Raw genomic sequence first — 25,648 nt, 5'->3', positions numbered from 1 at the left:
GTCTGCCTCCCCCCCTCTAGACTGTGAGCTCGTTGTGGGCAGGGAATGTCACTGTTTATTGTTGTATTGTACTTTTCCAAGCGCTTAGTAGAGTGCTCTGCACACAGTAAGCGCTCAATAAATGCGGTTTGAAGAATGAACTTTTACATGTAATCAAACTCAATGCGGAAGCAATGTTTCTTCTAAAATACATTCATTAATTTTCAAATATTAAATGTAACTGCAACTGCCATAAGTTAACAAGTATATAGTCTTCTAAAAAGTAATAATAATAATGATGTTGGTATTTGTTAAGCGCTTACCATGCGCCACACACTGTTCTAAGCGCTGGGGAAGATACAGGGTAATCAGGTTGTCCCACGTGAGGCTCACAGTTAATCCCCATTTTCCAGATGAGGTAACTGAGGCACAGAGAAGTGAAGTGACTTGCCCACAGTCACACAGCTGACAAGTGACAGAGATTAGAACCCATGACCTCTGACTCCCAAGCCCGGGCTCTTTCCACTGAGCCACACTGCTTCTCTATTAGATATTTGTGTTGCAAGTCTACCTATAGAAAATAGCAGAGACAAAGTAACCAACGTATGAAGCGATAATAATAACGATGGCATTTGTTAAGCGCTTACCAAGCGCTTGCCAAGCACTGTTCTAAGCACTGGTTATGTGCTAAGCCATCACTTTTAAAAGCCCAAACCTCTCTGAATGCACAGGGTCATTGTACTGTTCGTAAAATGTCCAATAGACGACTATTTATGTTTTTATCTAAGATTTTGGTTTAAAAAAATAAAATCAAGCATCAAGTGGCTTCTTTCAGTAAAACCACAGGAATGAAAACAGACATGAAGTAATATGCTCCTCAGTAAAACAAACAGCACTCCTCGCATGGCAGTTTCAAGTAGGGGTATTTTCCATGAATTCTGAACTCGGTAGAACTAGTCTAATTAGCCACTTGTTAGCAATAACCAGAGAACAATCCTCTAGTCCCAAATGTCTCTTCTCACCACAGAAAAGGATTCGCTAGCCCAGATCTCTGCACTCCATGGAAACCTTTTTTAAGGTCGCCATTCCCTGAGGTTTCACATTCGGCATCTTAGAAAAAACCCGCAACTTTATTCCTTCACCCTTCCATTTTAGGTTAATGCACATTCTCAAGTATCTGTCGAGAACAACCCCAGAACTTCAAAACTGCTAGAACGGTAGGTGTTTGCTGCAGAAGCATGTGTAATATAAAGCTCAACTAAATCAATTTAAACAAAGAAAAAGACCATGGTTTTAAAACTTGTCAGATACCCCTGGAAACGCATTCTCAAGGAATATAATTTTGCAGAACTCTCTTAACACCTAATGAGCACATTCTTTAAAAAGCAGTATTAAAAGTCATTCTTTATAAAGTTCCAGTCAAAGCTTGTGAAAGAATTATGCTTCTCGGAGATGCTGGTTCTGTTTATCAGCAATTGTTAAAAGCAAAAAATGTTGAAATATGATATTTTACACTCATTTAGGACTAAATCCTGTTTCTTGGTTTTAACCATTTCTGTTACAGGCTTGCAAAAAGATGGTCACGTTTCACTAATTACTTAAAAAAAAAAATCTTTTGGCCACAAAACGAATTTACCATCTTAGAAAACTTATCGGAAAGTAGTTGGAATGGCATTAAGTGACAAGTAGTGCTTTGTGTAAACAGTTTAAAATGTAATTAAAGTTCAACAAGGGTTAATAGCTTGTTCCAGGGAACTTATCCGTTAGAAATCCCTGCCCAATAGTCCTCTAGGTTTGAAATATTGTTTTGACAGCCTGCATTTTTATTTCCAGGCACAGCAAGTATACTTCCAGAGACAACACATCACCAGTTCGTCTCTAGTTTATTAAAATCCAGACACCTTGGCTTTTGCTAAAATGAAGATTTTGCAGGCTACCCTGCTTTTACTTACGTTTGTGCTTCTGGTAAAGTCAGCACCACCTATTCAACAGAAGTCATTCAGCGTTTATGATCATGGGGCAGATATTTATGAAGAGAAACTATCCAAACAAGATTATGAAGATAAGCTCCTGGATGAGGCAAAAACCCAGGTATTGTATTTATATTATCAATTCAAATTAGACCGTGATTTTAGCCTGAAAGGTTAATGGCAGTTAGGATGATTTAGGGGAAAAGGCAAAGTTGTTTAAACCGATTCCAAAGTGATTCCATGACAGTGAATCCCCTCAGTTGTAAGTAGCATGGCACTGAAGGGTCGGTCAGTCTGCCAACAGAGAGGGGCTATTTAAGATCATTTATAATTGATAATCCATCCTTATTACCACTTCCTGTGTGAAGAGAAATGATAGATGTTTCCAGGACACCACCGTATGTTATCCACCTTACGTGCTAACTGTGTGTTATGTTATGTTACAATGCTGAGCAAACAGAAAGGTGAGCCATATATCTGTTCTCAGTTCAAGACTTAATTCTTTTTCTGCTGTGTACTTTAAAGGCTTTAGGCTATCGTTAGTTGGGACACTGATGCAGACGGTATTCTTGAGTTGAATTCTTTGGGTTGCTTTTGTCATCTGTAACGGATCACGGTAATTTAGTTATTTTAATGACAAGTGCTCCTCAGCTTAACCACAGGTAATGCAATAAATACTTTTCGTCCACTTTACCATGACTGAACAGATGTGATCTACTTCATCCTCCATAGAACTCTACTGAAGAATTTTTAGAGTTAATACGTTTCACAGATAGCTTTTTTCAGACCGAAGATTCATACATACCACACCACTTCACTAATGCTCCCTCGTGGCTATTTAAGTTCTCTTGGCGCACACTTTGGGCTTTGTTTTCCCGCTTAACCTGTTTTTTTTTCCTTCTCTTACCGAAAAATTCCTGGGTTTTAGGAAAACTGCAATTCTTTCTTTCTAATGTTCACCTACAGGCTAGGTGTAAGTTGAAAAGAAAGCATTCGACTTTTTCAGGAACCCAGGAATTTTCTGTAAAACTCCATCTGACTGGACATGTCCCAGCACCCTCCTTGCCTATGCTACCTCTGCGGGGAACGGGGGCTTGAGCGGAAAGATGTAGGTTCCCAGGGGTTCTCCCAGGGTGCTACCAATCGGAAAGAAAACGGCAAGTGGTGCTCTGGTGGCTCCCAAATACCACGCTCCTGCTCCACGAAAGGAACCAGGTAAGTTCCCGATACCCTTTGGACCTGCATCACTAGCCTGGGCGCCCTCCAGCACTCTTCGTGACACTTCTCCCAGTGTCCTCGCCACCCAGAGGACGAGGCGTGAGCAGGGAATGGTACAAGGGTGCAATGCCGAGGTCTTTTTTGCCACTGACTTCTTCTGTTTTTTGGTCGGGACTTAGGAAATTAGGATGAAGCCCCCGAAGAAAAGCGATGGCCTAAAATGCTCGGCACATACCCCAGACAGGTTAGCACAGGCTAGGATATGTCTAGACGATGGGGTAAAGAAAGAGAAAATAAAAATGCCGGGCTGCTCACATTAAACTAATGTGTTAGAGTCAAATAATGATAATGGCGTTAGAAGATTCTTACATCTGAGTGGAGTATAGAACCGCAAAGGCTTAGTCTGAGGGCATATTTTCTAAATAGAGAAGTAGCGTGGCCTAGTATAAAAAGTCCGGGCCTGGGAGTCAGAGGACTGGGGCTCTAATGCCGGCTCTTCAGCTCGTCTGCTGTGTGACCTTGGGCAAGTCACTTCACTTCTCTGTGCCTCGGTTATCTCATCTGTAAAATGGGGATGAAGACCGGGAGCCCTGTGTGGAACAGGGACTGTGTCCAATGTGATTATCTTGCATCTACCCCAGTGCTTAGTGCAGTGCCTGGCCTTAACAAAAGCCATAAAAAACACAACCACCACCACCAACACGACCCGTAACTTTTCATTCCCTAGCAGTCTCTCACTGGTTTGCTAATTATGCATGTGCCGTCTCAACACAGAAATGGTGGCTAGCCCATAAGTTAGCAGAGAATCCCACGCAGCGGAAAGGGACGCTTGGGGGAAAATGGCCAGTCGGCTCATTAATTAGTATTTAGTGAGCAGTTAACAATGCTCTAGATCAGGAGTCGGCATACCCTCAGCTCACCGGGGAAGCAGCGTGGCCTAGGGGAAAAAGCACAGGCCTGGGAGTCAGAGGCCCTGGGTTCTAATCCCGGCCCTGCCACTTGCCCGCTGTGTGGCCTTGGCCAAGTCACTTGCCTTCTCTGTGCCTCGGTTTCCTCAACTGTAAAATGGGGCCTCAACACCCGCTCTCCCTCCTTCTTGAGCTCCACGTGGGACAGGGGTTGCGTCCGACCTGATCAGATTGTACGTACCCCGGCACGTAGAACACTGCTTGACACATAGTCAGTGCTTAACAAATACCACGTTAAAAAAATAATAATAATAACAGCCCCATCGCTATTAGAGCACAGATGCAGCCACAGCCCCAGAGCTGTGACCCCCGTTCATACCTATCCCCCGCTTAGGCCGTCTGGACCCCAGCCCACGCCCAGCTCCCACTCAGACAGGGGAGACCCCATCATCCGTCTGCACTCTGAGGACCCGCACACTGCCAGTGAGCCGTTCTGCCCCCGGTCCCCGTTAGTGCCAGAGACCCTTCTTCCCCCCGACCCCCGCCTGCCCCCCACCATCATATACTCCAGCCCACGCTCACCGGACTCTAGCCCCAATTGGCAGGGGCCGAGAGGTGGCCGAGCAAGCCACTGATGCTATCGTTTCTGTCTGAAAACAGAAACGTCAAGCTACTTGTTTTGTTTTGTTGTCTGTCTCCCCCTTCTAGACCGTGAGCCCGCTGTTGGGTGGGGATCGTCTCTATCTGTTGCCGAATTGTACTTTCCGAGCGCTCGAGTACAGTGCTCTGAACACAGTAAGCGCTCGATAAATACGACAGAATGAATGAATGAAAAGCTGTGGGGTGCAGTGACCGGTGTCGCTCCCACAGTGGCAGGCCCATGAGAAGCAAGGCCCTCAGAGCCCCTGTGAAGTAGGCGCCCGGAAAGGGCCGGTCGAGGTAGAGCAGCGGCTGGGATCCCGGCCGCTCCCGCCCAGGTCGTGGCGCTGGCAGCAGCCAAGAGGGAACCGGTTCTCCCGTGGGTCACACTCCCCCCGCAGTCACGGAGTATGGTGCTCTGCACACAGTAAGCACTCAGCGTGGCTCTGTGGAAAGACCACGGGCTTAGGAGTCAGAGGTCATGGGTTCTAATCCCGGCTCCGCCACTTGTCAGCTGGGTGACTTTGGGCAAGTCACTTGACTTCTCGGTGACTCAATTACCTCATCTGTAAAATGGGGATTAAGGGGGACAACAACATTATTATTATTAATAATAAATGCCATTGATTGATTGGCCCCAACGTTAGCCAGTTCTGCTGGGAATATCACCACAACGTAAGCACTCTCTCTCTTCCTCCTTCATTCTGGATCCACTCCTGGAGGCCCTGCCCTCAGCCCATTTGAGGTTATTGTCTCTCTGATTCCCTCAGTCCCACTCTCCCCACAGCCCTCCCGCTCCCACCTCTAATGCAGCAAGGGCTACTTGGCACCCAGTAGGTGCTCCATAAATACTACTGGCTTAACGGCGGGAGGGCCCTGTAAGAGCGCTACGCCACGGCTGGTTACTAAGATGGCACCTGATCCATTTCTCCAGAACTCAGCCCTTCCCATTTTCAAAAAACCTTTTTAATGATCCATCTCCTCCAGCAAATCTTCCCGATTCATTCCCGACACCCTGCTGTAGAAACCCCATAACCACTCCTGTCACTTACGCATTTATATCTGCCCCCGGCACTTACGTATATAACACAGATTTATTCGCTCGCACAGGTAGGTATTCTGATCTGCTCTGATATTTCATCCTGGTGTATCGGTTCTGCTCCCCAGCTCCTACTGATCCCATCATTTACAATTACTTTGTATGTCTGTCGCCCTCATTAGATTGTAAGTGCCAACCAGGTGGACAGGGAACGTGGGTGAACCATCTGCTATACTTTCCCAAGAGATTTCCCAAGTGTCATATCCGTCAGGACGTCCAACAAACACCATTACTATTACAACTCCCATCTTCCTCCAACTTGGCCCCACAGGCGGAAGGAAAAAATTTGCAAAGTCTACCCTAGACGTTCTATAGAACGTTCGTAAAAAAACGGCACCCCTCCTTAGGAGGTGCTATTCGAAAGGAAGGAGAAATAAAGTTCCCTTAATTTTTTTTTTCTACTGGTCCGGCAAAATTGCAGCTCAGTGACCCAAAGAAACTGGGTTATGAGATTTTAAAAAAAGATAGCAGGCAGAGTTCTAGGAGAAATATGCTCTCTCAGTTTTGTTATCTTTTTTAAAAAAAATAAATAATCCATGGGAATTGTGTGCCAATTTGGTTGTAGGAATCCCTGGGTGCTCTTTAGACAAGAGACATAGGGAACAGGAGGAAGAGCATGTAGAAAGGAGGGAATGGATGGCCTAGTGCATAGAGCCAGGGCCTGGGAGTCAGAAGGACCTGGGTTCTAATCCCAGCTCTGCCTCTTGTCTACTCCGTGACCTTGGGCAAATCTCTTCACTTCTCTGGGCCTCGGTTCCCTCAGCTGTAAAATGGGAATTAAGACTGAGCCCCATGTGGGCAGAGACTGTGTCCGATCTGATTATCTTGTATCTATCTCAGTGCTCAGGACAGTGTCTGGCATATAGCAAGCACCTTACAGCTACCATTTTTAAAAAATGGAAAATGGCACAGCATCAAAACAAATATATCTAACAAACAATTAAGCCTAAGCAATGGCATTTAAATGGAAAAAAAACACCCAAGTGTTCATTTTTATCTCTATGTAAGACAAAACAATTTTTAAATGTTATCCAAGCATACTTTCAATTGCCTGCCTTCCATCATGCTCAAAGTGAACCAAGTGACACCCATCCAGTAAACGTTTCAAAGCAATTTTCCTACCAGAACTGCACCGGACGGAGAAGTAAATATATAGTAGAGTACTGCATGGGACAGAAGTTCAGCCTAATGCCAATTGGTCCTAGTCTGGCCACAAGCCAAGTAGCTTTAGTAAAATTCAGGATTTGGCATGCCTGAACCCTATATTTGAAAAGATTTACGGTATCAGCATGATCAAGTGTTTAAAGTAGTCACTGAGGCTTTGAAGAGCTGATTACACCCAAATATTACACACAGGGGTGTTACCGTCCACATGGGGACCCCTGCTTGTATCCACAAGCCTCAGAACCCATTCGACACAGCCATTTTGAAAGGTTGTAAATTCAACTGAATGATTTCACAGCCTAGTGGAAAGAGCACAGGACTTGGGAGTCAGGAAACCGGGGGGTCTAATCCCAATTTTGCTTCCGGCCTGCTGGGTGACGTTGGGAAAGTCATTTAATCGATCTGGGCCTCAGTTTCCTCATCTGTAAAATGGGGATTCAAAAATCTGCTCTTCCTTCCTCCTGTTAGATGGCGAGCCCCGGGTGGGAGAGGTCGTACGTCAGATCCGATTATCTTTATCTATCCCGGCACTTAGCCCCTGATAGACGTTAAATATAATAATAACAATGCTATTATTATTATTATAATTGTTTGGGAGGGACATCGTGGGCCTGATTAGATTCATCTGGGTATTGGCTTGACCAGGCATCTTGGTTCAGGTCAGGCCAGCTGTCTGAGTCTACACAGGGAACTTCTACACGGAGTACTCCTCCAAACCTCCGTGATCTTTTGCATGTTCCTGGACTACTCCCCCCAGGGAACCACATGGAACGCTCCAAATAATTCTTCTGCGACGTTCAGAGTCACCAACCACACAATGAAAAGGTAAGAAAAGGTGAAAGAGTTTTGACGAAGTCCGATAAAGAGGATTGGACCGGATCTCCCACCAAAATTAAGGATAGATTTCCGGAACGTGGGGGAGGGGTTATTTTCACTCTTCTAAATATAAACATTGCCTGGCACTGTTTTCATTTCTAACTTTCGGCATCGCGATCTTCTTCAAAGCCTCGGTTCTAACTCAGCCAGTCAGTCACGGTCTTCTTCAAAGCCTCGGTTTTAACTCAGCCAGTCAGTCAGGATCTTCTTCAAAGCCTCGGTTCTAACTCAGTCAGCCAGTTGATGGTATTTATTGAGCGCTTATTGTGTGCAGAGCACTGTACTAAGTGCTTGGGAGAGTACAGAGCAAGAGGCACATTCCCTGCTCACAACAGAGCTTACAATCGATATTGAGCACTTACTGTATGCAGAGCACTATAATCATTCATTCATTCAATAGTATTAATTGAGCGCTTACTGTGCAGAACACTGTACTAAGTGCTTGGTATAATAATAATATTGGGAGATAAAAATACAATAGAGTTGATAGACAAGATCCCTGCCCCTGAGCAGCTTGCAGTCCAGAGGGGTAAACAAATATTAGGATAAACTAATGTTTGTCTCTTAATGAGAAGAACTAATGAGAAGCAGCGTGGCTCAGTGGAAAGAGCCCAGGCTTTGGAGTCAGAGGTCATGGGTTCGAATCCCGGTTCTAGCACTTGTCAGCTGGGTGACTGTGGGCAAGTCACTTCACTGTGCCTCAGTTACCTCATCTGTAAAATGGGGATGAAGACTGTGAGCCTCACGTGGGACAACCTGATGACCCTGTATCTCCTCCAGCGCTTAGAACAGTGCTCTGCACATAGTAAGCGCTTAACAAATACCAACATTATTATTATTAAACTAGAAAGAGAGGAAATGGGAGACTGTGGATATGAACATAAGTGCTGTGGGGCTGGGCGTGGGGGGGGATATCAAGTGTTTAAGGGGCACAGCTCCGGTGCATAGGTGATACAGAAGGGACAGTGAATAGGTGAAATGAGGACTCAATCGGGGAAGGCCTCTTGGAGGAGATGTGATTTTAGCGGGGCTTGGAAGATGTGGAGAGTGGTGGTCTGTCGGATATGAAGGGGCGGGGAGTTCTAAGCAGGAGGGAGGACGTAATGGGGCAAAGACAAGATCGAGTCTGTGCGGATGGAGTGAGCATCAAAGTGCTTAGTGGGTACAGACCCAAGTGATGCAGAAGGGAGGGAGAACAGGGTGGGAAGTTGAGAGATTAGTCAGGGAAGGCTTTTTGAAGGAGCTATGCTTTTAGTAGCGCTTTAGAAGTGGGGAGAATGGTAACCTGTAGGTTATGAAGAGGGAGGGAGTTCCAGGCAAGAGGGAGGATGTGAGCAAGGGGTAGATAGCGAGAGATAAAGAAGCAGCACGGCACGGTGGATGGGGCACAGGCCTGGGCATCAGAAGGACCTGGGTACTAATTCCGGCTCCGCCACTTGTCTGCTGGGTGATCTCGGGCGAGTCGCTTAATGTCTCTGTGCCTCAGTTACCTCATCTGTAAAATGGAGATCAAGACTGTGGGCCCCATGAGGAACAGGGACAGTGTTCAACCTGATTAGCTTGTGTCTACCCCAGACTCAGAACAGCGCTCCACACATAGTAAGCACTTAAATACCATTATTATCATTAGATGAGATCAAGGCACTTTTCCCTGCCCGTCAACTTTCCCGTCACCTTGACGCCACCACCACCCTCCCTCCCTGTCTCGGGGAGCAGCAACACATGTGAGTCCGTGAACGGGGGAGGCGATCCAGGGCTGTGGGTAGATGGTATTCCAAGAGTCATAATCGCCAGTCAGCCAGGTCAGCCTGATGCTACAATTTCCCAGCTGTTCCTAGCTACCCCACACTGAGCCTTTGTTTCGCTGTGTCTTTGAAACATTTCCTCCGGGTCTCCCTGTTTACCGTTCCCCTACTTCAGCTCGTTAAGCAGCAGATGTCGGGATATTCCGCTGGCATCCATTTTCCTCACATCCCCCCTCCCAGTGAAGGTGTGATACGATGGGCATTGCTTCCCTGCTAACTGACTGACCGTTCTAGGACCTTATTGTTCCAAGGACTTCCAAAATTCTTCTTGGCCCCAAGTTGAAATTCGACAGGTCACTATTAAAGTAAGACTTGGAAACATGTCTAACTGTGTCCTCTACAGGATCTATCGCATTTAAGGTACTCAGTGTGGAAAAGTAGTTCATTAAAACAATTCCACGTATTTGAACTTCGATTCTCATGCTTAACAAAAAAATAAGCTTCTACAACCCTTCTTTTTCTTCTAGGAAAAAAGAAATGTGAATATTGCTCAGGATAAAAACTTTCAGCTACAAAATGATGAAAGCGTAACAGGTCGACCGCCAAAAAAAGATGACAGTGATATAGGTAAAAGTTTCCATAATATTGAAAACAAAAGCTTTTGAAAATTTTCAGATCATATAAACCATCAGAGTTTCATATCATCAGGCAAGACGTGAATGCAATGTCATGCCCGTTGCAGAAAGGTAAAAACTGATCCTCGGCAGTGAAGCAGTTTACCCAAATGATGTACCAGATCAGTGACAAAATTGGGAGAGAAAACTGGCAAGCTTAGATCTTCCAACTGAAGTTTACTTTACCCACCTAAAGGTATTCCACAAATTAATCTGTACAATTGGAAGCAGCATGGCCTAGGGGAAAGAACACAGGCCTGGGGGTCCACGGGACCTGGGTTCTAATCCCAGCCTGCCACTTGCCTGCAGTGTGACCGTGGGCAAGTCACTTAACTTCTCTGTGCCTCAGTTTCCTCATCTGAAAAGTGGAGATTAAACACCTATTCTCCCTCTCCTTTCGACTCTGAAACCCATGTGGGATGGGGATTGGGTCCAATCTGATTAACTTGTATTTACCTCAGGATTTAGTACAGTGCTTGGCACATAGTAGGCACTTAAATGCCTTTTGAAGAAATTGAATATTTACAAAACTTCAGTCATGTGGCACTTTATTTTGCATATGAAGAATCTGGAATCCAGAATGTTCCTTATCTCAAAATGGCCTCCTAACATTCCTCCCTAAGATCGCCCTTTCAACTCAAGAACTAATTAGTTCATTTGCCTGATTTCAGTTAGAATGGTTACATGGCAGGAGGGAGAAGACATTGGGGTGAAAACCCCCAGGCCCACTCACACAGCCAGCTAAAAATGCTGTTTTGATGAATAAGGGACCAAGACCCCAGAACCCTCCATCTGCATTTTGAACCCCCGACTGCAAACTGAAGTAGGGATGGGCAGAAGACGGCAGGCAGCCAGAATCACCCCAAAGCCTGGCTAGGCTACAAGAGGGGAGGAATGAGTCTAACATTTGTATACTCTTCCTCCTATTTTCCAGTGTGTGTGTGTGTGTTTGTGAGCCTAGCCATCAGGACACAGAAACACTCCTACACATGCTAGGCACTGGGAAAAAGACCCGAGGCAGGGAAACAAAGAGCTGGCCCCCATGGAATCACACAGATACCCAGAGGCAGGAATTAGAGAGAACACTTGAAGAAAGACATGGAGAGAAAAGGAGAGACCAGATCGGCTAAGTTGAATAAAGAACAGTTATTTCCATTACTGTTTCCTGGAGAGACGAGCTATAAGGAAGTGCCTGCATTCTAAATTTTGTTTTATGTAGAAAGATGATTCTGAAAAATGCTGGCCTGGTTTGCACATACAGTCAGTTCTCCCTACACATGCGATTCCACTAAGCGTTTCGGTAGAATACCGTTGAGGAATTAGGTTAATGTTCTGATAATGTGTGTCAGATGCCATGTTGGAAGACCCAGTTGTGTGCCTGCAAAGTGCACTGGTCACGACTATACACTGCAATGCTAGTTTCCCTTAACTTCATTCATGTGAGAACTGACTGGAAATTATTTTGGTCCTACGATACCTAACACAAAAACGGTCAAAGGGGCAATGAACTTCACGGAACACAAGAGTCTGAAATAAAATCAGATACGAGAAATATCAGTTTAACGGGGGGGGGGTCTAAAGTGTGACTATCACTGTACTGGAAGGCAATCTCTTTTACCACCTACATTAAATTCTACTTCTAGAAAATGTATTTTGAGATAGCACCAACCAGTATGGCTTGTTCTAACGGGAGAGGTGAAAGATTTTTAGCTCTTATTTTGAGACAGACAAGGGTGTTTTTTTTTCTATTTAGAAATGCCCACCTGCCTACTCTGTGTTTGTATAAGTGGTTCTGTATACTGCGAAGAAACGGATATTGATACTGTACCAGCCTTACCAAAGGAAACAGCCTACCTTTATGCACGGTTCAACAAAATAAAGAAACTTAAAGCCAAAGATTTTGCAGACATACGTAAGTTAGCATTTAAAATTTCCTCTTTTGGAGTTAGCTATTATCCATTTTCAAATGGGAGTTTCTTCGTATTTGCTATTATCATTCTCATGGTGCAAAGATGATTATATGAACATCAGTTAACTGAGTTCAGGTAACTGGAAAAATAATTCAGCAGAACTTTCTAAAATCGAATGTGTCCCTGTTAAACAGCCAAACTCAGTTTGGTGCTGCTAACAGAGCTTTTCATTATTTGAGCCAGCTTCATGTCCAATTAGTTTCTCCTGAATGACTGCTAAGTAAAACTAAAATATGAGCTAATTTCCCCCATTTTTGAGGCACGAGTAAATTCAGCTTGGTGGGAATTTACATGGTAAAGAGGTTTCAAGCATTGAAAACCACCACTATATTCTAAGTGTATGACATCTTCATCCCACCAAGCCTCCATGGACTTTACTTTCATACCCTTCAAAAATCAGGGGTTTAAACAGAAAAATCAGTACACTATGCTAGGTGTAGACAGACATAGACATAGACAGACTATGCTAGGTGCTATATAGTACATACATAGTATAGTATAGTACATATAGTACAGACATAGTAGACATCGACAGACTATGCTAGGTGCTATATGAAATGAAAAACCCAGACCAATAAGGCAACTCATTTTTTTTTTTTTTAACAAACAAGTACATATTTTATTTGTAGCTAATTCATTCAAGGTAGAGCCTCTTCTACCATTTAGTTTTCCTATAATGTCCCACTTGGTTTGAAGGTCTGAGAGATCGTATAAGAAGCTCTCAGATATTCAAAATAATCAGTACCCTTTCAGGGAGCCGAAAACTTTGTGCCCGTAAGAAAATCGGTAGCTGATATTTGGATATGTAAGCATCTGCTGAATTATTACTGAAACCAAAACGAAAAGATGAGGAAAATTTATTTCAGTTGGACAAGGGGTAAGAATTAGTGGTCAATCAGTGGTATTTATTTGAGCACTCACTGTGAGCACAGCACAATATGCCGAATTATGTACAGTATAATACAACAGAATTAGAGGCCACTGAAGAACTCCAAAGGTCAGACATACTTCACAATGATTGTACTTATAACTAGTGTCTTCCCGCAGATGTCTTTAATTAAACACGTATGCCCCCAAAGGTTCAGTTAAATTACTTCCATTTTTTGAGATGAAAATGAAAGACACAGAAACTTTAAAGTAACCTCTGTAGAACATTAGTAAATCAATGGCAAGTTCAGGGAAAAAAAACACACTAGACCGTTACACAACTAGAAATATCCAGCACCATTCATCTATTCTACTATTCATTTTCCAGAGAAGCAGCTTAGTCAAGTGGATAGAGCATTGGCCTGAGAGTCAGATGGGCCTGGATTTTAATCCCGGCTCTGCCACTTGTCTGCTGTGTGACCCTGGACAAGTCACTGTGCCTCAGTTCCCTCACCTGTGAAATGGGGATTAAAACTGTGAACCCCATGTGGAACAGGGACTGTGTCTAACCTGATTAATTTGTATCCCCCAGTGCTTAATACAGTTCCTGGAACATAGTAAGTGCTTAAATATCACAATGATGATGATGATGATGATGATATCAAACCAGAAAAGTTTCAAGTCATCCAACCATTCAATTAATGAATCACTTCTTTCACAAGAACTCATCCTGTAATCCTGGTAACTGTTTTCTTTTTTCCCCTGAGACTAAATCAAAATTTAATACGGTTTCTCTTTTTTTTTTTTTGTACTTTTTCCCAAGCTACCTTGAAAAGGCTTGATTTTACTGGAAATTTGATAGAAGATATAGAAGATGCTACCTTCTCAAAACTAGTATTGTTAGAAGAACTTTCTCTTGCAGAAAATAATCTAATAAAGCTTCCACTTCTGCCTCCTAAATTAACCTTATTTAATGCAAAATTCAACAAACTCAAAAGCCGAGGAATCAAAGCAAATATTTTTAAGGTAAGTGACAAAATATAAGGTGACGAATCATAATTATACAATATTTACATTTTTGCTCCTTTCTGTGTGACTGAAAGACTAAATTGGTCAAATTGAGTCTTTCTCGGGATTACATATTCTGTATGCTACTGGCAAACTGACAGAAAAACAGTTCCAGCTATATCATAACATTAAATGCAGCTTTGTTGACTTAGTAGCTCAGGAAAATGCCGAAAAAGTCGGTGAGGAAAGAAAAGAAAGAGGAGAGGGGATTATTCAGATTATCATTTTTTTTTTTGCATCATCTACTGCACTGCCAAAATCCTCACCCATGGTCCAGATCAACAAGGTTTGCAAAATCTGAGGATAATCACCAAATTATCCTAATTTTATGTCCACGACACATACATTTACTAGGAGTGCAAACCAAGCAAACCTCAAAAATAACTGGCACATACACAAAAAATCCAAAATCCAGGGCTCAGGGTCGGTGGTCTTGCGGTCATGGAAATAGAGGAGGGGTCAGATGACTGTTGGGCAGGGATTATCTCTATTTGTTGTCAAATTGTACTTTCCAAGCGCTTAGTCCAGTCCTCTGTACACAGTAAGCACTCAATAAATAACGACTGAATGAATGAATGATTACCGGAGAGAACCCAGGGTCTTGGGGACATTAGATGAAATGTCAGGATGACGAAAAACAAGTAAATCAAAAGCACTACTTATAAAGGGGTCCTAAACCAAAAGAACCTTACCACTGCTTTGCAGATGGGAAAGATGCTACAAGACGTTGAGTATTGAGTAGCGACTCATTCCATCTCTGCTAGTAAGAATAATGATAATAATAGTAATATTAGCAAAGTGCTTATGTGCCAAGCACTATACTAAACATTGGGGCAGATACATGATAATCAGGCTGGATACGGTCCTTGTTCCACATGATGCTCACAGTCTGAGGGGGGAGGGAGGACAGGAGCTTTACCCCCATTTTACAGATGGTGAAACTGAGGCACAGAGAATGAAATCACTTGCCAAGGTCACATAGCAGGCACCTGGAAGAGCTGGGATTAGAAGCCAGGTCCTCTGACTCCTAGGCCCATGCCTTTCCACTAGGCCACACTGTACTCTCTTCAAACTAAAAATCCTTTCTGTCTTCAGGAAGACTATCACATGGCCCACTGAAACTTTCACTAGCCACAAGAAATAAAATTATCGCTAAAAGCATTTTCCCTTCTTTTCAATAGAAACTAAACAATCTGTCGTACCTGTATTTGGATCACAATGCACTGGAGTCTGTGCCTGCTAATTTACCAGAGAGTCTACGTGTAATTCACCTGCAGGTATGCGAATGCTTCTTTTATTCTTCTTTTATTTGGGTTCAGTTCAAATGACGTACTATACCTCACTAATTTGGAATCCAGTCTGAGGTTCTACTCCACAAGGCACGATTTACAGTATAATCGGCTAGAGGAATTAGCTGTTGGGGGGGGGAAGGGGAGAGATTTGCAGGGGAAAAAGGGGAATCAAAACAGGACACGCAGCAGGAGTTTTCAAACTTAATTCAGATCTGCACTTCCTTAATCTCCCATGATGAGGAAGGGAGGAGAGAAGAGAGCAGAAATGAGGGCACCTGATTAGAGTTTTCAAGCTTTAATCAGCTCCGCACTCTCCTAATCTCTTCTGATGAGGGAGAGGAGAGAGACGAAAAGAGGGCACCTGATTGGAGTTTTCAAACTTTCATCAGATCTGTCCTCCCCTAATTTCCCTTGGCGAGGTAGAGGAGAGAGAAGAAGTGTGAACATCTGATTGGCATTTTGAAACTTTCATCAAATCTGAACTCCCTCAATTTCCTTGATGAGGGAGAGGAGATTGAAGAGATGAGACAAGGCACCTGATTGGAGTTTTCAAACTTCAGTCAACTCTGCACTCCCCTCCTCTTCCGTGGCGAGGGAGAGAGAGACAAAGACTGGACACCAGATTGAAATTTTCAAACTTTCATTAGCTCTGCATTCCGCCAACTTCCCTTGATGGGGGAGAGAAGAGCGAAGAAGAGGGCACCTGATTAGAGTTTTCAAACTTTAATCAGCACTGAACTCCCTTAATTTCCCTTGATGAGGGAGAAGAAATGGTACCTGATTGGAGTTTTCAAACTTGAATCACATCCGCTCTCTTGATGCGGGAGAGGAGAAGACGACACCCAATTGGAGTTTTCAGATTTACATAAACTCTGTACTCACCTTATCTCCCTTGATGATGGAGAGGAGCCAGAAGAAGAAAAGAGGACACCTGTTTAGAGTTTTCAAGGTTTAGTCGGGTCTGTAGTCTCTTAATTCCCCTTGATGAGAGAGAGAGGAGAGGGAAGAGAGAAGAGACAACTAATTGGAGTTCAACTACAATCACATCTGTACTCCTTTAATCTCTGTTGATGAGGGAGCGGAGAGAAGTCATTTGATTGGAGTTTTCAAACTTTAGTCAGCCCCGAATGCCCTTAATTTCCCTTGATTTGAGACAGGAGTGGGAAGAGAAGAAGCGACAACTGACGGGAGTTTTCAAACTTTAATCACATCTGCACTCCCTTAAGCTCCTTGTGGGCAGGGAACGTGTCTACCCCCTCTTTTATACTGTACTCTCCCGAGCACTTAGCCCAGTACTCTGTACATGGTAAGAGCTCAATAAATGTGACTGATGGATTTATGTTGCTATGAGAGAGAAGAGAGAAGAAGACACCTGACTAGAATTTTCAAACTTTGGTTAGCTCTGAACTGCTTTCATTTCCCTTGATGAGTGAGAGGGAAGAGAGAATAACAGACAACTGATTGGAGTTTTCAAACTTTAATCAGATCTGCACTCCCTTAATTCTCTTGATGCGGGAGAGAAGAAAGAAGAGGGCATCTGGTCAGAGTTTTCATTACTTTCCCCGGCCCTGCACTCCACTACTCTCCCTTGATGGGGGGAGAGGAAAAAGATGGCCAGAGGGCATTTGATGGGCATTTCCAAACTTTCATCAGCTCTACACTCCCCTAATCTCACTTGATGAGGGAGAGGAGAGGGCACCTGATTGGACTTTTCAAACTTTCATCAGCTCCGCACTCACCTAACCTCCCTTGATGAGGGAGAGGAAAAAGGAAACAGGGCATCTGATTGGAGCTTTCAAACTTTCATCCATTCTGCACTATGCTGATCTCCCTTGATGAGGGAGAGGAGCAAGGAGGAGAAGAAGAGGACACCTGATTGGAATTTTAAAACTTTAATCAGATCTGCACTCCCTTAATTTCCCTTGATGAGAGAGATAAGAGAGAAGAAAAGGCCCCTAATTTGATTTTTCATATTTTCAATCAGCTCTGCACTCCCCTAGTCTTCACTGACGAAGGGGAGAAGAGGGGAAAAGAAGAAAGAACACTCAAATGGAGTTTTCACATTTTAATCAGCTCTACACCTCCTTAATCTCTGTTGATGGAGAGAGAAAAGAGAAGAAAAGAGGGCACCTAACTGCAGTTTTCAAACTTTAATCACCTCTACGCGCCCCTACTCTCCCTTGATGATGGGGAGGGAGAAAGAAGAGGACAGAGGACACAGAGGATGCAGAGGACACAGAGGACACAGGAAAAAAAAGAAAAGAGGTAAAAATACTTCTCCCCTCCCCAAGCCCAGATCTCTCACTTTGAAAACCTTCAATCAGGGGTTGCCCATGAAACTAATTTGACTCCTAGAAATAGTTAACTTACACAGGCTGAATAACTCATCCACTTGAGATGAGTAAGAGCAAAATAAAATTGAATTTGAATTAAGAACACCTCTACAATTCAGGTAATTGTAATTCAGGCTCTTCACCCTTTGACCAAATTAAAGGTTTTCCTGAACTTTAACATAGATCAGCATTTATATAATTACTGATGTAACTTTATTTGGCCTGCACTTTTTTTTTTCCCAGTTTACTAACTTACATTGGGTACAGTGTACTTCCTCTTTAAAGTGAGGGTTCAGAGAAAAGATCTCTCCTTCACTCTAATTTAGCTGTGGTCTAAATGGAGCAGGGAGACTCCTGAATCCTAGTATCCCCTCTTCTCCTGCAGTCCTGGGCTGTTAGTAACAAATAGGTGGATTAAACCATTATTGAGCACCCACTGGGTTCAATGCACAAAAAAAATAATGGTATTTTTAAAACATCTACTGTGCGCAAAGCACTAGGGCCTGAGAAAGAAGTACACAGATGAGATGGACATCACTCTTGGCATTTAGAAAGAACAAAACAAACCAGTGCAAGTAGGCTAAAATCAGGGAAGGGAATTGATCCAGAAAATGGGACAATACCTCCAATATTTCAGGGGACGTTTACCTACTGCATACCCAAATCTGTGATATTATCCAATAAGGGAAAAGATTCGTGTATCAAATTTGTACAGTATGCATAAACTATAAATCACATTTTCACATTTAAGCAGCCGGTCTGCAGCCCACACGATCCAAAAATGAAAAGAAAAAATCTCAAATCCTTTGGGAAGGACAAAGGACTGATTTTTTTTTTTTAAGTTGGGTTTGTTTGTTTTTTTTTTTAAATTTGGCACCGTAACGGCTGCAATCCCTACTCGGAAAACAAAAGGGGCTCTAAAGAGGAGAAAAAGAACACTTATGTTTTAATAAGGGGTTTTGGTGCCTAGCATGTTTTCTATATTTATGTTCTCTTTTTTTTGTTTTGCAGTATAACAACATAACTTCCATCACCGATGACACATTTTGCAAATCTAATGACACGCGTTATATTCGGAACCGTGTTGATGAGATAAGAATGGAAGGCAATCCAATCATCTTGGGAAAGCATCCTAACAGTTTTATCTGCTTGAAAAAACTACCAATAGGAACATATTATTAATCACTTTTCAAGTAGATACACATACACAAAAGTATAAAAGCCTCATTAAAATAAGTATCCTTTAAGAATAGTTTAATGTATCCCTTGTCAGCTTTAAACTACTTAAACTGTTATGTTTCAAGCTATAATACATGGAAAATTGAACAAATCCCAACAGTTGAAAAAAAATGGATTCTATACATCCAAACTCTCTAAAAATAATGTGAAATGTTGAATATAATCTAAGAGAAGGGCATTGTACTAGCCCCCTTAGTTTATGGTGCAAATGTATGCATCACTAAGGGGCGTATAATCGCATCAATGTCCAAGGCTTGATGAGCGGGGCTCTCCGATATGAATGAAATGTGAGCCCGTGTCGGCAGCATGTACGAGATATTAACTGTGACCTGTAGAAAGATTTTTTTTATTCCCTTCTATTATCTATTTCCTTGTCTTGACTGCCGTCTTAAAGCATTTGGGAAGCCAAAGTAAGAAAAGCTTAACTCTCTTCCAAAATACCCAAGATTGGTCCATTCCACCCCCCCTCCCCCAGCATTCCAGGCAGATGGCCAGGATGCTAGGCCATTGGGTGGATCTTCCACGAACGTGGTTTCTAGATATTGTTGATGTCCTCCAGGACATTACAGGATGCAAAGTTAGGGACAGACCTGGGATGAGGTTATTCCCCATGCCCCTCACCCCGGAAAGTACAGTTGAAACTCATGAACAACCAAGCAAACGCTCTCTGAAACAGTCCAGTCCTGGTGGTAGCATTTTTCTTTTTTGTTCAAAACTTAAAAGTTTGCCGTGATGGCTAAAATGTCAATATTCAGGCCATTATCCCAGCTGTCAGTTATAAATTTATCATCTTTACAAGCCTAATACTTAAAACTTCCCTTTTTCAAAAGCTTTTTTGTATCATTAGAGCAACTTTCAATAACTAGGTTTATACTGAAGCCATAAAATATTGTGATACTTGCCAGTAGTGCTTTCGGCTAGAGGAGGAGAAACAGAACTTTCTCCGCACACGTCTAGTCATGTACTCTCAAAATAGCGGTTCTCTATGGACCTATAGTTATCCTTTCATTTTTCTTCACTACTATCCATGTGGAAGGCAACCTATTAGAAGCCTTTCATATAAAATCGTGTCACTTACTATATAAAATTGTCTATATTTACTAACATAGGCACTGAAAAAATAAGTACTGTAACTTTTCTTAATCCTCACTTTACCGATTCATAACTCTACTATGTATCTTTTTAAAAACCTGCTATTACAACCTTGATTCTCTGCCAGAATTTAAAAATAAAGCACAGGCATGTTTTAAGGCTTTAAAAAACAACTACATAGGATAGCGCATTTATGTAGTATTGTAAATCGACCTACATAAAATTTTCAATAGACAATCAATACACTATTTACAATCATATGCTCATCATATAGTATAACATGCTAACTGGCTCAAGAATATCCAGCTTCCAATGGGACTTCCAACCATTCCTCCAAATGTGGAATTTTACACATCTACGTATTCACTGCCACTCTACGCTCCACCACAACGTGATGCAATTTATCTCCGAACTAATTGCTGAGTATTAGAGAATACGAAAACTTGCGCATTAAAAATGGTCACCATCAAACTATGTATCACTGTTACTGTAAATGGGCACCATCAAACTACATATACCGGTTACCTGTAATTATGCTTCTTAAAAATGGAAGTAGACGAGATCGTTCAAGTTGGCCATTTTTAAACGTTGTCATAATATAACGCTTATATCTATTGGGTGCCCACCGGCGTGTTAGGTATAAAGTCATCAGGCCATGAAAGAGCCACACACATCTCAATACTTTATTTCTCTTTAAATGTTTTACTTTGTAACCCATCTAAGGTGAACTCGATTAACTGTTCAGGCCAATCTAAGGCTAAAATAAAATTCCTTTAAAAATTGAAAAGCTTTTCTTCCCTAGCAGGTCAATCGCTAAGTAGAAGGAAAATGACTGAAGAATAACCAGTGACTTATTGAAAATACAGCAACTAAAGATGTCCAGTAACAACAGCACAAAGTGTTATTTAAGGACTTTACAGAATGAAAAGATACAGGCTAATGAAGAACGACATTTATTTCTCATGAAAACTGTTCTGTTTTTTTAAAGTCTTCAAGTTCTGTAACTAACGGACCCTACTTTTCTTAATATGCTATTAAAAGTAAACAGTTACAAATAAACTATCATTTGAAATTCATGGTAGTCTATGAAATGGAATGACGGGTGCAATTTTACTTTAATAATCTCCTTAGCCACACTTTCTCCGGTCAGTTTATCTTTCAAGAGTATTTTGCATTTTAGAAGAATTTAAAGTCTGATCATTGAAACAGCCTGATTTGTAAAACTCTTCTGAAACAGATAGACTTTAGCCCAACCGAGCGCAGTATTTTTATTATTCAGTTGATCGTTTCTCAGATTAGATGTAGGCAATGTAAGTAATTTTTTGTCACCGTTGGCAAGTGTCTATAATAGCATTCACAAAGTGAAAAAGAGAACTGAGGCAATCTGGAAAATTCAAGTAAAAACATAAACACTTAGCAATTCAAATGAAAAGGTCTTTTTTGTTGTTATGGTCTTGTTTGCCTGAATCATCCAGGTAATGGCCTAAATTTTCTAACTTCTGGAATGCATCTGACTGGAGTATCCACCTGAAAAAAACACCACTCTTGGAGAATAATTTGTCACACCTAACTAGTACACGCACTCCAGCAAAGGGATTCAAAAGAATGTTTAGATACCTATGCTGAGGCACAATATAGGCAGTTCTTGTTATTCGTTGCTTCAATATTGGTAGGCGAAACAACAGAAGGGGTTCCCGTATTTGACTAATTTAGAGGTTGTTTCATCTTTCAGTCCGCCACCCGGAATTAGCAGGCTGCTGAAATCTTCATGGAAAGGTTTAGGTGTGCAAAGTAGAAATAATGTTGCTCTCCCTCTTCGTACAGGGCGCTGTACTAGCCACTGGGGAAGTATATTCCCTGCCCACGAGGAGCTTACACCATCAGATGAATCAATCGTATTTATTGAGCACCTGTGTACAGAGCACTGTACTAAACGCTCAGGAGAGTACAATATAACAATGAATGGATATGTTCCCTGCCCACAATGAGTTGACACATTTTCAGGAGTAGGCATAATAGTCCTGAATAAATGAGTGTACAAGTGAATAAAGATATGAAAGGGTGCTAACAGTTGCTCGCTGTGGGCAGGGAACATGTCTACCGACTGTTATTTTGTACTCTCTCAAAGGCTTAATGCAGTGCTCTGCACACAGTAAGCGCTCAGTAAATGCCACTGATTGTATAAATCAAGAGAGAAGTGCTAGAATTGGCTGGTGACCTCATATGGCGTAAGAAATTGTGTCTGGAAAATTAATCAGGACGAACTTGGACGGGGTGGGAGTTTTAGAGGGCTTGAATATGAGGAGAGCTGTGATTTGATGGATTTGGGAAGAGAGTTCCAATTCTTTCACAGATGGGGTTAAATTTCAGTAAATAGTTTCTCTCCTTCTCTGTTTCCCCCCAAATGAAGCCTTTGCAAATTGTAAAGCAGTGTGTTTCTTCTGCAATTCCAGAGGTTGTGTAGGCATCACCAGTCTGTCAAAAGTTTCTCTGAACGGGTTTAGAACAGCAAAACTCCTTTATCTGGGGTGTAACACTGTTAATTGGGAACTAAAAGCATATCATTTTAAGGTTTATTTTGTGTCTGTGTTTTTCTTCTCTAAAATAACATTCCTTTTGCAACTCAAAGTTAAGGAAGGAAAAATACTCTGGCTGTTATAAGTTATGAACGCATAAACAGCAGCTTTAATCTTACATGATGGAGAACTAAGGGCAGACATGCACATTTAGTGTGAAACACTGAAAGGGGGTGGTGCTCATTTTTGTTCAGAAAACATTTGATAAGTCTATTTATATCATTGAAGTTATGGGAAGTAAGAATTTCCTGCAAGTCATTTTGCTTTGAATTGCATTTTAATTTACCTCTCATTTATGGTGTGTTATGCTTAATTCCTCTATTATTGCTTCTGTCTAAATCCTCTGTCAGTCCCTCAGTCAGAAGTATTTACTGGGCGCCTACTCTGTGCAGAACACCAAACTAAGTGCTTGGGAGAGTACAGAAGAATTAGGAGGCATGATCCCTCCCCTTCAAGGAGTTAATTTAGGGGAGACAGACACTGTAGTCAATTACAGGTATGAGGAAGGACTAATGTGTAAGCTCACTGTGGGCAGGGATTGTCTGGCTTTATTGCTGTGTTGTACTCTCCCAAGCGCTTAGTACAGTGCTCTGCACACAGTAAGCGCTCAATAAATACAACTGAGAGAATGAAGGAATGAATATGCACATAAGTGCAAGAGGGGAATGTGGGTATCCAAGTGATGTGACAGTACGGGAGAAATGGGGTGGGAAAAATGGGGTGAGATTAATCATGGAAAGCCTCCCGGAGGAGATATGATTTCAGAAGGGCCTTGAAGATGGGGAATGCACTTCAAGGCAGAGAAGTAGGATGTGAGCAAGAAGTTGGCAGCAAGAGAGTCAAGAATGAGGCAAAGTGAATAGGCTAGCATGAGAGAAGTGAAGCGTGCAAGTTGGGATAGAGAAGACAAAGGGGAGAAAGCTGGTTGAGTATCTTAAAGCCAATGGTCAGAAGTCTTTGCTTCATGTAGAGAGGAATGGACACACATTGAGATTATTATGAATTATTATTTATAATTATTATGGAACTTAACTGTTTACTATGTGCCAAGCACTTTTCTAAACACTTGGATAGATACACATTGATCAGGTTGGACACAGTCCCTAGCCCACATTAGGCTCACACTCTTAATCTCCATTTTTTTTTTTTTTTTTTACAGATGAGGTAACTGAGGCACAGTGAAGTTAAGTGACTTGCCCAAGGTCACACAGCAGACAGATGGCGGAGCAGGGATTAGAACCCACGTCCTTTCGACTGCCAGACCCACGTTCTATTCACTGAGCCACGCCGAGGAGTTAGGAGGCAGTCGAAGAACAATGTTTAAGAAAAATGATGTAGGCAGCAGAGTGAAGAATGACAGTAGAGAGGGGACACTGGATGTAGGAAGGTCCGTGAGAAGGTTACCCAGTAGTCGAGATGGGAGACCAGCATGGTGGCGGTTTGGATGGAGAGGTAGGGGCAGATTTGGGAGGTGTCATGAAGGAAGAATCAACCAATTGTGGTGCCAGAACAAATATGGGGGTTGGAAGCGAAAGAGGAATCAAAGATAATGCCAAGGTTGCGGATTGAGGGACGTGAAGAATGGTCATGTTTAAATTATCTCTCTATAATCAGTGATGTAAGTATAACTATAATTCTATTTATTGCCACTGATGCTATTGACGCCTGACAATTTGCTTGGTTTCGTTTTGTTGTCTGTCTCCCCACTTCTAGACTGTGAGCCCAATAGGGATTGTCTCTATTGCAGAATTGTACTAAGCACTTAGCACAGTGCTCTGCATAGAGTAAGCACTCAATAAATACAATTGAATGAATGATTGAACAGTGAGGGGAAAGTTAGGTGGAGGAGTGGATTTGGGAGGGAAGATGAGGGGTTCAGTTCTGGACATCGTGAGTTTGACTCCTAATGGGAGAACCAGGTGGAGATGTTCCAGAAGCAGGAAGGAAGTGTGAGATTGCAGGAGAGAGGTCAGGATTAGTGAGGTAGATCTAAGTTATCCACATGGAAGTGATAGTTAAAGTTGTGGGAGCAGATGAGCCCTCAAAGGTGGTGGGTGGATACCGAAGAAAAGGGAACCCTAGAAGAGAGCCTAATTAGAGGGTGGAAGGCAGAGAAAGAGCCAGAGAAAGAGACTGAGAAGGATCAGCCCAGAAAAGTAAGAGGAGACCCAGAGAAGACTGCGTGAAACCAAACAAGGTTAGATAGGATTGCCAGCATACGACACTGGACCACAGTGTCCAAGTCAGCTAAGAGGTCAAGGACGATCGGGATAGGGTAGAGTCTGCTTGTTTTGGTAAGAAGGTGGTCGTTGAAGACCTTGAAGGGCGCAGTCTGAATGGTGCGAAGAGGGTGGAAACTGGATTGTAGAGGGTCACGAAAGGGCGTCCAGAGAAGTGTTGACTTTTCCATGCCAGAAGAGTTTTTAAAAATATTTGTATTAGAAGTGGGGACCTATTCCCTGCCAACTGTAACCTGACCAGCTGTGATCCTGTATTCCGCTGCAAAACATGCAGTCTAAAAAAAAGTTATTAGAGTTTGCCTTTTTAGGACGGTGGTGCTGTGAAAAGGAATGTCACAGAGGTACTGGTAGAGGGTGCAGTGGAAGAAATATATTTTTCATCTGAACGTGGAGCTGGTTTCTTTCAGAACATCTACGTGAACTTGTTTATAAATCAGATGGTCATATGAATTCACTTCTGCTGCCAGATACTTACTTTTAAAAAAAACTGATATAGTAACAGAAGGTCTTTTTGCATTCCGTAAGAAGAAATGCAAGTGTGCTCAGCTAAAAGATCTCTCTCAAATCTCAATCAGGACAGTTTTAACTGATTTTGTATATTTACTTTGTGATACATTATTTTTGATATCTTCACTTGACATTTATTCCTTTGAAAAACCAATCTATTTCTCTCCATGTGTTACAAGCTCAGCAGGCTTC

The 25,648-nt window shown here is 42.4% G+C and overlaps 2 protein-coding genes across 3 annotated transcripts in view; one reads left to right on the top strand and one right to left on the bottom strand.

Annotated features, from left to right (window-relative positions):
* Nucleotides 1–25,648, bottom strand: part of LOC103170973 (centromere protein P) — a 267,419-nt gene that overhangs the window by 200,117 nt on the left and 41,654 nt on the right. The gene's annotated exons all lie outside the window — the stretch shown is intronic.
* On the top strand, nucleotides 1,113–21,209 carry OGN (osteoglycin). Its single transcript, XM_007670909.4, has 7 exons — nucleotides 1,113–1,196; nucleotides 1,813–2,070; nucleotides 10,126–10,225; nucleotides 12,026–12,184; nucleotides 13,933–14,135; nucleotides 15,359–15,454; nucleotides 18,814–21,209. The coding sequence occupies exons 2-7, from the start codon at nucleotides 1,897–1,899 to the stop codon at nucleotides 18,982–18,984; spliced, it is 903 nt and encodes a 300-aa protein (XP_007669099.1). The 5' UTR covers nucleotides 1,113–1,196; nucleotides 1,813–1,896; the 3' UTR covers nucleotides 18,985–21,209.

The sequence above is a fragment of the Ornithorhynchus anatinus genome, chromosome X1 (assembly GCF_004115215.2).
Source record: "Ornithorhynchus anatinus isolate Pmale09 chromosome X1, mOrnAna1.pri.v4, whole genome shotgun sequence".
NCBI lineage: Eukaryota > Metazoa > Chordata > Mammalia > Monotremata > Ornithorhynchidae > Ornithorhynchus > Ornithorhynchus anatinus.
The sequence above is the reverse complement of the archived record's forward strand: the minus strand, read 5'-3'. Positions and strand labels throughout refer to the sequence as shown.